Here is a 16,749-nt window from a genome sequence, read left to right on the forward strand (position 1 = left end):
ATATATCTATAAATCTCTATTTAGCGCGTAAGAGGTCTAGTCTCTACTTTATAAATAGCCTACCTAGTATAAGAAGAATAACTAATACTCTAAAAGTAGTATTAAGCATCTCTAGTATACTCTATACTTCTAGGTTAAACCTAGTACCTAGGTTCTCTTATATATTTCTAATAGTAAACGTTATTACGCTCTTAATAAGAAGAAGAGTCTTACTTAGAATAGTACTTAAACTATTTTTATAGTTACTTACTACTATAATTAGTATAGTAAAAGCTATTATATACTTAATAACAAGATACTTCTTAAAGAGGTTATTAGAAGTACTAATTATAATATTATTTATTATAGAGAGAGACATCTTTAAGAGAATATTAGTGTTAGTATTAAGTTTAGTTAGAGTAGTACCTTAGTGTATAGAGTTCTTAGAAATATAAGAAGTTTTTTAAGATAGAAAGTTATTAGATAGAGAAAAAAAGAAGAAGAAAAGAAGTATTCTCTATATACGTGTTTTATAATTTCCTCTAGGCTACTATTCTCTATACTATAGTTTACCTACGCGAATATTATTTTATATTTTATAGTAGTATAGTACTATAATTTAATATTACTCTAGACCTAGAGTTTACCTACGTAGCGCCTCTGCCTACCTAGCTCTATAGCTAAGAGAAAGGCTATATTATACTGCGCTCTAACTTCTACTCTGCTTTCTACTCTTTCTATTATTACTATTAGTATCTACACTCTAGAAAGCTTATTTCTACGTTAAATTCTAGAATTAAGAATATTTTAATAATTCTACAGCCTAACAGCTCTATAGCTTACCTATTACTACCTCTAAGTCTACCTCTAAGTCTACTAGAGAAGCCTCTATTACTATTACTCTCTATAAGTACGTTATTATTATTATTAAAGCACTATATCTATAGTAAACGTTAGAGAGAGAGTTTTATTAAATTCTATAGTTATATACAGCAAGTATAAGGTATTTAGAAAATACACTTATAATAAGATTACTATATAGAGTTACTAACTACGTTTTATTACTCTACTCTATATTAACACTTTACTATAATAGCTATAAATAGCTTTACTTATATTATTAATATTACTAGAAAGACTAGAGATTAAGTAATAGCTTTCTTTACTATATATATATATATCTACTAGCTATATAAACTAAGCTTATTTAGTAAAGTATATTTAATATAGTATATATAGAGCTAGTAGAACTATATCTAATATATACTATAACTACCTAGAGACTTAAGTTAATATTTACTAATTTAACTACTTATCTATAAAGTACTATAAGTATCTAGTACTTAAGCTTAGAAACCTTTACTACTCTAAGATAATAAAAGATTTATAAAAGAAGATAATATTCTACTATATTATAGTTAAGAATAAGAACCTAGATTCTATAATATCTAAAGCTAATTTATAGATAGATTTTATAAAGTATAGCTACTCTATTATTAATATATTATAGTTTTTATATTATCTAGAAAAAACTACTTAAGTAGAAAAAGCTTTATATAAGATAAATACTAGACTACTATATTACTATTTAAAAAGAGAAAACTAATAGACTAGATTATCTCTTACGTAAATATATATACTATAGCTATATAATAGAGGCTTAAAAGAGTACTTACTATTATAAGATTAAGATTCTTAACGCTATATTAGATATTAATATTCTATACTTTATTAAACTTATTAGCGCTTAAGCTTCTATTAAGTCTAGTATATATAGTATTATTAAGAATATTTATAGTAGTAAGAAAAGATTATATAGTAAGGTATTCTATAACTACTAGTAAATATTTTACTAAAGGTGTTAGGTATTAATTATCTATAAAAAAAAAAAAAATTTATTTAAATAATAATAAAGCTATAAAATACTCTTATATCTTCTAGTTTATTATATCTCTTAATATTACTATCTACCTCTAAGTTATTATTATAGCTAAAGGCATTTATAACTATACGTTTCTACTTTCTAAATAACTATCTTCTACTTATATAGAGTAACTTATTACTATTATAATTATAGTAATAATACTCTTAATAACCTATAGTATAGACGCTCTAGCTAATAACTAAATTATTATTAATATATTATCTAGTATAGTTCTAATAATTATTATAACTTTATAAACTTCTTAAAGAGTATAGAGTAAAGATACTTAGTAAATTATATATAGTATTTACTAATACTAATTACTTTACGCGCTACTTTTATATAGCTAAGTATATAGTAAATCTAATAGATAATAGTTTATAGAGACTATAGTAGAAGTTTAACTAGTATTATAAGATAAAACTAGATATAAGTATACTAGTATAGTTATATAGTTAACTAACTCTACTAATACTATAGTAGTGCTATATTTAAACTATTAAAGCTAAAGAAGATAACTACTCTATAATTTACTTCTTTAAAGAATAAGTAGATAACTTTCTTCTCTAATTTTTATTTAAAGTAGATATATTCTTTAAGTGCGTATATAACTCTAATATAAATAAAGTTATCTTTACTTATTATTATCTATAGTAGCGTAAAGTTAAAATATTTAGTTAGATTATTATATTATATAATTTAACTAAAGAATACTATAAGTATTTCTATTAGTTTTTCTAAGCTATATAGAATTATACTAAGCGTACACTACGCTAGCGCTATCTCTATAAGTAAAGAGCTATAGCTTTCTAGACTATAGTTACTAATATAAATAGTAAGTAAATAGTAGATATATAGTAAAGCTACTACTATCTAATACTATACTAATATATTACGTAAGATCTTAGAGTATATCTATTAGATATTAACCTAAAGTATTATATTTAGTAATAGTAGCTAAAGTAAATTATAATATTTTATAGCGTTTACTTTACTTATTATATTAAAAGAGTATTATATTCTATTTAAGATAAAAAGATAAGAGAAAAAGTATATATATTAATATTTAGTCTATATATAGTTAAAAGTAGAGAGAAATATAAATCTATATATTACGCACTAATAAGTTAGTATATTAATTTCTAAACTTATACCTATTAACTAAGTTATAAACTCTAGTAAACCTACTCTTTTCTTTTAGACTAGATATAAATTAATTTTAGTTATTATATCTAGCCTTAACCTATATATATCTAATATTAATATATATACCTTCTAGACTATTTATTAATATAGTAATATAGTAGAATAAGTAGCTAATAAGAGCTATATATTTAGTAGTACTAGATAGAATATTATATTAGTAATATATAAGTATATACGTTTTCTTAATATTATAAGTATTTTATTAACCTTACTAGTACTATAGAGCTTAACTATCGCAATCTTACCTAGAGAGAAAACTACTTTACTACTAGTATTCTATTTTTTTTTTTTTTTTTTTTTTTTAGAGTCTTAAGCTTTTACTTATTAGAGTATATTACTATTCTATTATAATTCTATATTTTAAGTAATAATTAGTAATAGTAATACTCTTAGATATATAGTAAGTCTAGATACTATAGATAATAAACTTATTATTATATTATATTTAAACTATTAGATAACTATATTTATTTACTAAATAAGTAAAAAGGCTTATAAAAAGTGTAGAGATCTAGTTCTTAGTTAGAAATAGTTTAATCTAAGTAAAATAAGTAGTATTATTAATTAGGTAAAGAGTATAATACTTACTATTAAGCTTTAGTATTAAGTAAAGACTTTATATATTAATAGTAATAAGCTATCTAAAAGTATTATAATATTATTAAGTAAGTCTATAAAAGATTTTATAAAGTGCTTAAGTAGTATAATAGATAGAATAAAAATTATTTATCTTAGCCTAAATCTACTTATTAGTAACTTTAATACTATTACTAATCTTAAGAAAATAGTGTATACTATTTAGACTTAGATATCTAAAATAGTAATACTTTAACTAAATAGAGTTATTAAAATTAACTACTATAGTAGTAGTAGATAATATAAAAGATTATTTTATATAAAATATATAAATATTAGCGCTTAAATATAAAAATATAAGTATAATATTATAGTTAGCGCTCTTACTATAGATAAGTATATCTTATCTATTAATTAGAATTTTAAAATCTTATCTAGATATTAATAATATAGAGATAGAGAGTAAGTTATAATATATATCTAGTATATAGTAAATATTATAGAGCTTAAGAATAGAGTAATTACTATTAGAATTAGTAATAATAATATTAATAGTGCTCTTTCTATATATAGTAAGTTTAGATTCTTTTTTATACCTACTAATAGCTTTAGTAATAGAATTAAGATAAGTAAAGAGAAAAAAGTTATTTATAATATAATATACTATACTAAAGTTATAGATCTAGAGATTAGATAGTAAAGTAGTAGTAATAGCTATAAAAGTAGAAGATATTATTATTCTATTAACTATATATATACACCTAGAACTATAGTTCTAGCTACTTTAGGTAGCCTCTTTTAAGCCTATTCTATTACTATAATTATAGTTTTATAATATATTAGTAGTATAAAGTATAGAGAGAAATAAAAATATATAGTTTATAAAGTTATAAAGGTATATATTATTAGTAGAAGTAATAATATAAGCTATACTAAAGTTAAAGTTAAAATTAGAAATAGTAATATTAGTGTTAGTAGAAGTTATAGTAAAGTTTTTAGAAGTTTTATTAAGAGCGTAAGCCTTTATATAGTAGTTATTCTTTATATAACTAAGCTTACTATAGTTTTTATAAGTATACTTAGAGATATTTAGTTTACTAATATATTTATATATATTAATAGAGTAACTATTACTTTTATAATAAAAGTATATAATATACTTACTAAAAAAGATCTTAGTAATAGACTTATTTCTATTATTACTTTTTGTTAAAGTTAGAGAGTAGTTATAATTAGTTAATTGCAGGCACGTAATCGCTTAGCTCTTAGGTATATAACTAGAGATTTTATTCTAACTTTCTTTTATAGAAAAATAAGAAGAAGAATTATAATATACTTAATTATCTCTAATTATTAATTATCTCTAGCTCTAATAGTTATAAGCCTAGCTACTTAATTATAGAACTAATTTCTACTACGTATTAAAGCTTACTAGAAGATAAATTAATTAATCTTATTTCTACTCTACTTTCTCTAAACATTCTATAATTAGAATTTCTCTTCTTGCGTATAATTACTTACTTACTATCTACTTTTTTATTATTCTCTATATCTCTATATTAATTCTACGCTCTAACTCTATAGATATAAGTAATTATAATATAGCTATTATAGCTATAGATATACTTCTTAAGAAGTAATCTAACTAGAATATCTAGTTTACGCTTCTTAAATAACACTATAATAAGAAGAGTATCTAGAAAAAGATTAATTCTAATCTTCTAGATATTATATATATAGATACTTAGAAGCCTATCTTTTCTAATCTTCTAGTTCTAGAGCCTACAGCTCTAGCTTCTCTTTCTATAGACTTAGAACTAACTAAAGATTAAAAGAATAAGTATAATAAAGCTACTCTTAAGTATAATGCTCTCTTATAAAATTATAACTATAAGACTAAGAATAGTGCTACGCTTATAGCCTACTAGAACTATAATTCTAAGTAATAGTTAAGAAAGAGTAAGAAGATTAATAATGTTAAGAACTAGATTATACGCACTATTACGCCTAAGTACTTATTACTTATAACTATAAATAATAATAGAAGAATAGTCTAGTCTCTTATAAAAACTCTTAAAACTATACTTACTTCTACTAATTAAACTATATAATATATAGTTTATGTAAAGTATTATACTTATCTTAAGAAAACTTAGAGAGAAACTACTAAGAAGTAGTTTAATAACTAGCTAATAATTTACTAGAAAGTAAAGATCTTTAAGCTCTTAAAGGTTAAAGAATCTTTTATAATTACTAACTTTCTTACTATAATTAAAAAGTTTAACTCTAAGTAGGCACGCTAGTAGTAATATAATTAATTATTTACTATAGCTCTTAGAAAGAATACGTTAAGCCTTAGCAATCTTAGTAAGATATTTAGCGTTATTCTCTAGAAGATATTAATTACTACTAAAAAGAGAAAAGCTAATACAATCTTTAATATAGTTATAGATTAACTCTCTACTTCTACTAAGTTAGGTAAGAAGTAGTTAAGCTTACTACTTAAGTCTTACCTCTATAAACCTAATATAAAGTATAAGTAGAAGCCTATCTTGTATTTTTAATTATAGACTATAATTACTAGATTTAGGCTACTAAGTATTCTACTAATAAAACTCTCTACTTAAGATAAGTAAAAGATCTAGAAGTACTATTATAAAAGAAAGTAGAGTAGCTTATATAAGAAGGTTAAGTAATCTAGCTAGAAGATAAGCGCTCTAGCTTCTAAGTACCTAAGTAATATAGTCTTAATAATTATTTACCTAAAGAAGCTAATTACTAAGTTTAGGCCTTCTATCTTTAGTACAGAATTTAAGCCTTACGCGCTCTTAGCTAGTATAATTCTTAATAGTAGAGCTATAGTTTACTTAGTTAATAATAAAGCTTTAATTAAGCCTAATTTCTTTATTAAGACTAATAGAGAAATAGTTAAGATAGGTAGCTAGATTTTTCTAGTAATTAGTATTAGTAACTATATACTTTATCTTATTCTTAGTACCTCTAAAGAACTTAGAAAAGCTAATCTTATACTTATAGGCGTTAAGATTATCTCTAGTTTTTATACTAATATTATCTTAGAGAAGCTTCTTAGAAATAGTAGTATATAGTATATAGGCTATAATTATATAATTAGAATAGGCACGCTAAAGGCGTTTATTATTCTTATAACTCTTAAGTGTAGATTTAACCTCTTATTTATTAAATATAACTCTTTTATCTATTCTTCTAATTCTATTATTATAAATACTATTACCTACTTATAAGTTCTATAATTACGTACTAGTAACGCTAATCTTTAGCACTAAAGATCTAGCTACTTAGATAAGTAAGCTCTTAAGGCTCTTATTAAAGTAGCCTAAAATATAGAGATTATAAATATATAGTATAGTAAATGTAATAATTATACTACTATCTATATATCTTAGAGAATTTCTTATTAGCTTTATAAGCTATTACTACGTCTATTCTTTAAAATATTATAGAACCTATTTAACTTCTCTATAAGCTACGCGCTTAATAAATAGGCTCTAATTATTAAAAAAAATTATTTAGGTAAGCTATATAATTATAACCTAAAGAATAAGACGCTAGACTCTATAATAGAAGTTATTATAAGCTTTATAGCTGTAGTTAAGCGCTGCTATTAGTAGAAGATTATAAAAATCTATTAGAATAATAATACTATAATATTACTTTAGAGAGAGTACTTAAGATATAAGAAATAGACTAAAGAGAAGAGAATTATAATTATAACGTCTCTACTATATATCTATAAGCCTAATAGCTTAGTAGAGAGAGCTAGCTAAGAGCTTATTACTAAGTTAATTAAGATATATATAAGCGCTAATCTTCTAGCTAGACTCTAGCTAGTAATTATAGATATAGTAGCTTAACTCTATAGAATAAGTTTATTATAGCTCTATAGCTATTAATCTCTAGATTAGGTATTATATAAATAGTTTAGAAAGTATTTCTAATATTATTAGCTATCTAAGATTAGGTACTAGGCTACTAATCTTTACCTAGATTAGAGTAGAATTTATACTTATAGCTATTAAGCGTATCTACTTAATAGTAATTGCGTAGCTAGAAAGCACTATTAAGACTTTAAAGTTAAGCCTTATAGCTATATAGAATATCTTATTAGCTATTAAGCTTCTAATATATATTATATATAGGTACTAGTAATTAATTAGGTAATTACAACTTATAATATTACCTTTAATAAGTAGAAGTTCTATTAAGGCAAACATAAAGAGAAGCTAACTAAAGATTAAGTACTAGAGTAAGTTAAAATACTTAATAATAGTAAGCTTATTAATTTTATAGAGAAGTTTAATATTTTTTCTATTAATTAAATAGTAAGTATAGTAGAGCTATTAACTACTAAGTAAGATTTTAGAGATAATATAGGCTATAATTAAAGTAATAAGATTAGCCTACTTATTAAATATAATTAAAGCTTTATTAATTTAATAGAGATAGAATATAAGGCTAGTGTTCTATTAGAAATTTCTAATAATTAGTAGCTTTCTACTAGACTTACTACTCTAGAACTTACGTCTAAGCGTAAAATTTTAGAGATAGATAATTAAAGTAATTATAGAGTTTCTAATAGTTAAAGAGTAGTGTACACGCCTAAGAGAGCTAATTTATTAGAGTCTAGAGGTAGAGAGCTTTCTATATATAGATTAGAAGATCTAACTCTATCTATTAAGCTTATTATAATAGACTCTAGTTCTATAGAAATAGATAAAAGACTAGCTTAATTAGAGTAAGCGCTAAAGAGACTAAGAGGTAAGCTATCTAAATTAGTAGCTTTTTCTTAATAATTAATATAGCTATAGAATTAGCTAATAGCTAAATTCTTTAGAATACGCTATAGTAAGAGAATTATAAGTAAATAGCCTAAGCGCTCTTTTTCTATAAATATCTATTAACTATTAAGATACTCTAAAGGTAAGAGTAAATAGCCTACTTAGTCTAGTAATTAATTAGAGAGTAATAGCGTAGGTAGCGTAAATATAGTAATTATAGACTTAGTTAATAAGTAAGCCTAGATTAACTTTTATAAAACTTACTTTTCTAGTCTTTAAGAAGACTAGAAAAATTAAGCTAGCTATAAGACTATAAACTCTATTATTATAGCTACTGCGCTTAGTAAGTATAAGCTAAAGGCTACTTACTAACACTATAATAATCTCTAAGAGCTGCCTAGATTATAGAAATAACTAATTTAGTACTTAATGCGTATACTCTTTAAAGATACCTCTAAGAGAGAGATTAATTAGCTAAGTAAGAAAAGAATCTAGATAGAAACTTCTAGGTTATAAGTCTAAGATTAGCTACTTCTATTAAAATAGGTATAGACTTATAAGTATAATTAGAATAGCTATCTTCTTAAATATAAAGCTTAAATTATAGTTTATAGTAATTTCTAGAAGAAGAACTTAATTAACTCTACTTATATAGTAATACTTACTATAAAGTTCTTTTACACTATAATAGTAATTACTATCTAGAGTAATCTAGAGATTAAATAGTTTAATATTATAAAAGTGTTTCTTAACGTAAAGATTATAGTAAAGAACCTAGTAATCTATAAGATACTAGATAGCTTTAAGAAGCTAGAAATATATATATAGCTTAACTACGCGCTTTATAGATTATAAAACTCTCTACTACTATAGTATAAAAAGTTCTTAGAAACGCTAAGAGCTATTAGTATAATAGCTTCTTAAGAAAAGCTCTACCTCTTCTTTAATTAAAAATATAAGATTTTTATTCTCTTCTATATTAATAATATTCTATTACTCTATTATAAGAATATAAAGTAATAAGTAATAGCTATATAAGCTAAGATCTCTAGTAAGTATAAGATCTAAGATTAGAGAGACATAGAGTAGTTTCTAGGTATTTATATAATTAGAGACTAATATCTAAAAATAATTATACTTATTTATAATATATATATAGATAAGATACTTAAGAAGTTTAAGCTTAGAAATAGATCTTTTTCTCTAACGCCTTTACTATTAGAGAAGCTAATTAAGAATACTAAAAAAGTAACTAAGCCTAAGATTAAGAGATACTAGAAAATAGTTAGCTCTATACTTTATATAGTAATTATACTCTAACTAGATATAGTATATACTATCTTAAAGCTTTTATACTTTCTTATAAACCTAAGTAATAAGTATAAGAAAGCTATAGAGTAAGTAATTATATATCTCTACTATACCTACTTTAATATAATCTAGTATAGTAACTATAATAGGCCTAATCTAATAATTACTAGAAACGTATTTTTTACTAATAATCTAGAAACTTACTAATTATCTTATAGATATATTACTATACTATATAAAGGCGTAATCTTCTAGAAAGCTATAAAGTAGAGTATAGTTACTACTTCTACTATAGAAGTAGAGCTACTTACTTTTAAGTATATAACTAAGAAAGCTATAGCGCTTAGACGCTTTCTTAAGAAGCTAGCGCTTAATCTTAGAGAACTCTAGATAGTCTAGTATAATAATTAGTAAATAATTAAGCTAGTTATTAGAAAGAATAAGTATATTAACACTTAGCTTAGGTATATTAATATCTAGAATATATAGCTATAGTAGAAATATGCTAAAGAATTATTTAAAGTTAAGTATTTAGAGACTATAATTATATCTATAGATAGGTTAACTAAATTACTTACCTAATAATAGTTTAAGAAGTTTAAATAGCTACTTAACTTATAAGATTTATAATATTTAATTCTTAAGAAGTAAATAGAGTAGAAAGATCTTTATTTAGACTACTACTATAAAGATTAATTATACTTAAGCTAGATCTTAGTTACTCTAAATAGCGCCTAGTTATAGAGAAGTAATTACTAATAATTAACGTAAGTATAAAGTAGCTAAATTACTAAACTTTTCTACTAGACTAACCTATATAGCTACTAACTTACTAACTACTATAGTAGTAATCTCTCTAATTATAACTCTTATAGTTATTTTTATTAAGAGCTAGCTTACTATTCTAGCTATCTTTAAAATTCTTAACCTAAGCTTATAGATAAGTAGTCTTAGTAGCTTAAGCCTATATATAAATCTTAAGCTATATCTACTTAAGCTTAGTATATATTATTACCTTATTATACTTAGCTACTTCTAGTAGACGCTAAGTATAGTAGTAGAATCTACTACTTATAATACTAGATATAGAGCTATTAGACTAATAACTACGTAGCTAAGAATTATAATACTAAGAATAATTATTATATAGCTAAGACTAATAATTATACTACTAAGACTAGTAGTTATACTACTAAGACTAATAATAACTATACTAATTCTACTACTAATTCTATAGTAGCTAATTTCTAAATTAAGAAGGCTAAGGCTAGAAAGTTAGTAGTAGTAGCTACTAGGTTAAGCTCTAATAATAATATTCTAAGTATTATAGTATTAGATTAAAAGCTATAGGTAGATAACTCTAAGTAGAAATTATAAGCAGAGCTATTAAGCTACTACCTATATTAATTTCTTATATTCTTTTACTTAGTAATATAAACTTACTATAAGTACTATATTAATTAGACTTATAAGAAGTTATAGGTAGAGTACTCTTTAAGCTCTTCTTACTTAAGAACTTAGAAGTTCTATCTAATAGTTTAGCTAGAGTCTTAGAGCTACTTTTAGCTTCTTTCTTCTACTTTTTATAAGTGTAGAGATTCTTATAGAGCTACTTATAATACTTAATAGTATTCTTAGATCTCTAGCGCTATTATTAAGTTAGTAAAGAATTAAAAAGAGCTAAAGAAGAGAATTATAAACTTACTTAAGTACTATAGTAATCTACTATACTTATAAAGTAATTATAAAGGTCTTAATTAGCTCTATAATAATTATAAGAGTTATAGAATAAATACTATATAACTTAGTAAGAGCGCTTAAAGTAATTAGGCTCTAGAATATTATTAAGAAGCTACTAATAGATATAGCGCTTATACTAGAGATATTAAAAAGCGTTATAGTTAGGTATTACTCTAACTTACTTACGCTAATAACTAGTGTATACTAAATATAAATAATCTAGAAAAGTTTTAGGCTTAGAAGCTTTACTCTTAAACTTCTTAGAAGAGTAACTATAACTATAGTTCTTACTTAGAGATACTTACTTCTCTTAATTTTAGAAGCTTTAGTTCTTAACATAGTTAAATTACTAAGAGCCTAAACTCTAAGTCTAGAAAGGCTTATTCTTAATAAAGATACTACTCTTAGAAATAAGCTTAATAGTTTTTTAAACATTATTATTATTAAAGTTATTATTATTAAACTAAGAGCTCTTATAACCTAAATAAGTATACTTAATATATAAACTTAAGCGCTTATAATTTTTATAAAGATTATTACTAGAGTTACTAGACACTATAAAGCTTAAATCTAGTTAATTATTAGAGTTTATAAAGCTCTAAGATAGTTAAGTATTAAAAGTCTAATTACTTTATATAAAGCTACTACTAGAGAATAGACTATTAGCTACTATTATTCTAGAAGAGAAAGGTAGAACTTAATTAGTAGACGCCTAGAGTTAATTAAGATAGATAGAGATTACGCGTAGAGCGTTATTAAGTAGAGCACTATTACGCTAAGCGCTATTACACTAAGTACTAGCTTATATATTATAATTACTACTACTAGAGGTATTATAATTAGAGCGCAAAACGCTATTATAGTAGAAGCTAGAGCGCTAACGCTTATAGCTATTATTAGAGTTAAAAGTTAGGTTATTAGACTAAATTATAATAGTTAGCTATTAATTTAAGTATAAGAGTAAAGACTTACTATAGTAATAAAGAGAATAGAGAAGTAAAAGAAGTAGTATATTAAGTAGAGTAGAGAATTAAGCGTAAAGCTTAAGAGCGCTAAGGCTTAAGAGCTAAGAATCTTAAGTAAAAGAGTTAATTAAATAAGTATCTTATTAGCTTAATAGCTTTAGTGTCTTAATAATATAAAAGTAGATAATTATAGTAGAGAATAGAAGAATTAGAAAACTTATTATTATAAAGTTTTTAATTCTAGCCTAAGTGCGCACTTACGTAGAAAGCTAGCGTAGCTTATTAAGCTATTAATTATGCTATAAACCTTACCTAAAAGAGATTAGAAGTTTAGATCTTACTATTAGAATTATTTTTTACTAGTTAGATACCTAGATTTTTATAGCTATTAGCTATATTCTAGGCTATTATAAGGTAATTTCTAAACTAATAGAGTTAATTTCTAAGCTATTAGGCTTTATTTAAATAAGTATAAGCTTACTACTATTAGTATTAAGTATAATTAAACGCTTAGTTAGGCTGTAACCTACTACTACGCTCTAGATTCTTAAGCCTAGACTTTACTAGAGTATACTAATTATAGTAGATTTAATAAAATTAGTTTTAGTAGAGTAGATTAATACTCTTACTACTTTAGAGAGTATATTAAAGTTAGAGAGTAGTTATAATTAATTAATTATAAGTACGTAATTGCTTAGCTCTTAGGTATATAACTAGAGATTTTATTCTAACTTTCTTTTGTAGAAAAATAAAAAGAAAAATTATAATATACTTAATTATCTCTAATTATTAATTATCTCTAGCTCTAATACTTTTATTATTAGTTTTATAAAGCTTAGTATCTTTAGTATTATTCTAAAAGTTCTTATACTTATTATAAAAATTAATAAGAAAAGACTTAAAGTTTTTAAATATAGTATTAGTAATCTTAATATTATAGTAAAATATTTTCTAGTAGTTAAAAAATAAGTTATAGTATTTAGTTAGAGAAGCTTTAATCTTACTAATAAGCTAAGTATAAAATAATATACCTTTTATAGTACTAATATTATAATAAAGTTTTTTAAACTAAGTAAGAAGAAGTTAAATATTAGCTAGATTTTATATCTTAATTTAATTAAGCTTAATAAAAGTATAATTAAGTATAATAGTATTAAATACTTTATTATTAGTAGTAATAGTAATAAAAGTATTATATAAATTAAAAAACTTATTAGTAGTAAGTTCTTTCTAAACTTAAAACTTAACTATAGTATAGAGAAAAGTAGTAGTAAAGTAAAAAGTCTTATTAAACTTCTTCTAGTTTTCTAGCTAAGTCTAGTAAATAGTAAGTTAGTTAGTAGTATTATTTAGTAAGTATAATATAGTAATTTATAAAATAATATTACTATTAAAATAAAAATAAGTAGATTACTAAAGTCTAGAAGTAGTAAAGATTAGAAGTTTAGACTTAAAAAAAGAGATAACTTAACTATTATAGATATTAAAATAACTATTAAAAAAAGTAAGCTTTTTAAAAGCTTTAAACTACTTATTATAGTTATTAAATTTATTAAGCTTTTTAAAGTTCTTACTAAGAATAGTAGTAATACTATAGAAAGTAGTTATATTTAATAGAAAGTAAAAGATATTTAAAAAGTAGTATAGTTAAAAGTATAGATAATAATATAGTTAAGCGCTATATAGTTAGTAGAGAGAAGTAATATAAGTAGCTAAGTTATACTTAAAAGTATTAATAAGCTTATAACTTATAAAATAGAGAGAAGTATATAATATATTAATATTTTATATAGAGAAAGGAACCTCTAGTATATATAGTAGAGAGGTAACGCTAGTAAGTAAATATATAGTAAATAGGTAGATCACGTGTATAGATGCCTAACCAACATCTTCGGACCGTCGCGCATGCCATGAGAGCTGCTGTTTCGTCTGGCTTGGCTTGCAAGACGCTGGCGACGATGGAGTTTTGAGTCGTTTGCCAAAGAAGCTACCTGGGACGGCGATCTCCCGTGCATAATCGGCAGGCCCGCAGAGGGCATGTATCACGGACGCCTGTCACGCCCATGCCACAGCTCGCCCAAGCCAGCTTGCGCGTCGTCCCACCCAAGGCTTGCGATAATGGCTTTTACAAACGAGGGCGTGGGCTGCCAATGAGGCGACGGCGTCATAGCGGGGCTGAAATCTGCTGAACGACCCCTCCAAAACCTTGCTGGACTCTTAAGCTCTGGAACACCCCACCCAAACAAAACAACACCGACACTTGATCTTACACATACAACTAGTAAGTCGAATTTTCTGCCGGCAGCCTCTCCGCGGCCGGACTCTGCTGCCCGCGCATCCGGCCTGCTTCTATATCTCCTGCCCTGCACGTCTGCGGCTCCCCAGCACCCCAATTGACTTTCCCAACAGCAATCCTTCACCATGACCATCACCAAGATCCACGCCCGCTCCGTCTACGACTCTCGGGTACGTCGTGCACCAGCAACGCATCTCCCACCCCGGAGCTTCACGGCTAACCCGCTCTAGGGTAACCCGACCGTCGAGGTCGACATTGTCACCGAGACCGGCCTTCACCGCGCCATCGTCCCCTCCGGCGCCTCCACTGGCTCCCACGAGGCCTGCGAACTCCGCGATGGAGACAAGTCCAAGTGGGGCGGCAAGGGTGTCACCAAGGCCGTCGCCAACGTCAACGACACCATTGCCCCTGCCCTGATCAAGGAGAAGCTCGACGTCAAGGACCAGTCCGCTGTAGACGCGTTCCTCAACAAGCTCGATGGCACAACAAACAAGACCAACCTGGGCGCCAACGCCATCCTCGGTGTCTCAATGGCCATCGCAAAGGCCGCTGCCGCCGAGAAGGGTGTCCCCCTCTACGCACACATCTCCGACCTGGCTGGCACCAAGAAGCCCTATGTCCTCCCCGTACCCTGTAGGCAATCCCTATCGAGCAATGCAGTCACTGCGTACTGACTGTGCAGTCCAAAACGTCCTCAACGGTGGCTCGCACGCCGGTGGCCGTCTTGCTTTCCAAGAGTTCATGATCGTTCCCTGGTAACTTCATACCCGTGCAGCCCGTGGAACTCGGCACTAACAGCTCCCAGTGAAGCCCCCACCTTCTCCGAGGCGATGCGCCAAGGAGCCGAAGTCTACCAGAAGCTCAAGGCTCTCGCCAAGAAGACGTACGGACAGTCCGCTGGAAACGTCGGTGACGAGGGCGGTGTCGCCCCAGACATCCAAACCGCTGAGGAGGCTCTCGACCTCATCACCAAGGCCATCGAGGAGGCTGGCTACACTGGCAAGATCAAGATTGCTATGGATGTTGCGTCCAGCGAGTTCTACAAGGCCGACGAGAAGAAGTACGACCTCGACTTCAAGAACCCCGACAGCGACAAGAGCAAGTGGCTCACATACGAGCAACTCGCCGAGATGTACAAGTCTCTGGCCGAGAAGTACCCTATCGTTAGCATCGAGGACCCCTTCGCTGAGGACGACTGGGAGGCCTGGTCCTACTTCTTCAAGACCTACGATGGCCAGATTGTTGGTGACGACTTGACCGTGACCAACCCCGAGTTCATCAAGAAGGCCATCGAGCTCAAGTCTTGCAATGCTCTTCTCCTCAAGGTCAACCAGATTGGTACTATCACCGAGGCCATCCAGGCTGCCAAGGACGCTTTCGGTGCCGGTTGGGGTGTCATGGTTTCTCACCGCTCCGGAGAGACCGAGGATGTCACCATTGCCGATATCGTTGTCGGTCTACGATCTGGTCAGATCAAGACTGGTGCGCCAGCCCGATCTGAGCGTCTCGCCAAGCTTAACCAGATCCTCCGTATCGAGGAGGAACTCGGTGACAACGCCGTCTATGCCGGCAACAACTTCAGGACTGCCGTGAACTTGTAAGCGACTGGTCTGCAGAGTCCGGTAGTGCTAGGGTCATGGGATGATGCGACGATAATGAAGTTCAGAGCGAACGGAAATATGTACACGAAATGCAACAATATATCCTACACAACACATGTCCGCTCCCCAATCAGGTATTGCAACCTGACGCATATGTTGACTTGACATTTTCTCATCTCCCGTAACATCATCTCTCTGATCCCGAAGTTGCTATTGCAGAACCTCCTTGCGTTTACTTAGCAGCTGAATCACCCGAGGACGTTTTTGTTCTGACTCATGCACTGTAGATCACCTCGGGGAGACATGTATTCAACGCAAAGTACTCAACGCTGTA

The 16,749-nt window shown here is 27.6% G+C and overlaps 1 protein-coding gene across 1 annotated transcript; it reads left to right on the top strand.

Moving 5' to 3' along the window:
* Positions 1-14,939: 14,939 nt before the first annotated feature.
* Positions 14,940-16,415, top strand: J4E92_002572 (uncharacterized protein; the record flags this gene model as incomplete). The annotated part of the gene is made up of 4 exons (XM_051493975.1): positions 14,940-14,984; positions 15,045-15,447; positions 15,497-15,569; positions 15,620-16,415. The coding sequence occupies 4 exons, from the start codon at positions 14,940-14,942 to the stop codon at positions 16,413-16,415; spliced, it is 1,317 nt and encodes a 438-aa protein (XP_051355654.1).
* Between the last annotated feature and the right edge of the window lie 334 nt (positions 16,416-16,749).

This window comes from Alternaria infectoria (assembly GCF_024043175.1).
Source record: "Alternaria infectoria strain BMP 0036 chromosome Unknown scaffold_3, whole genome shotgun sequence".
Taxonomy (NCBI): Eukaryota; Fungi; Ascomycota; class Dothideomycetes; order Pleosporales; family Pleosporaceae; genus Alternaria; species Alternaria infectoria.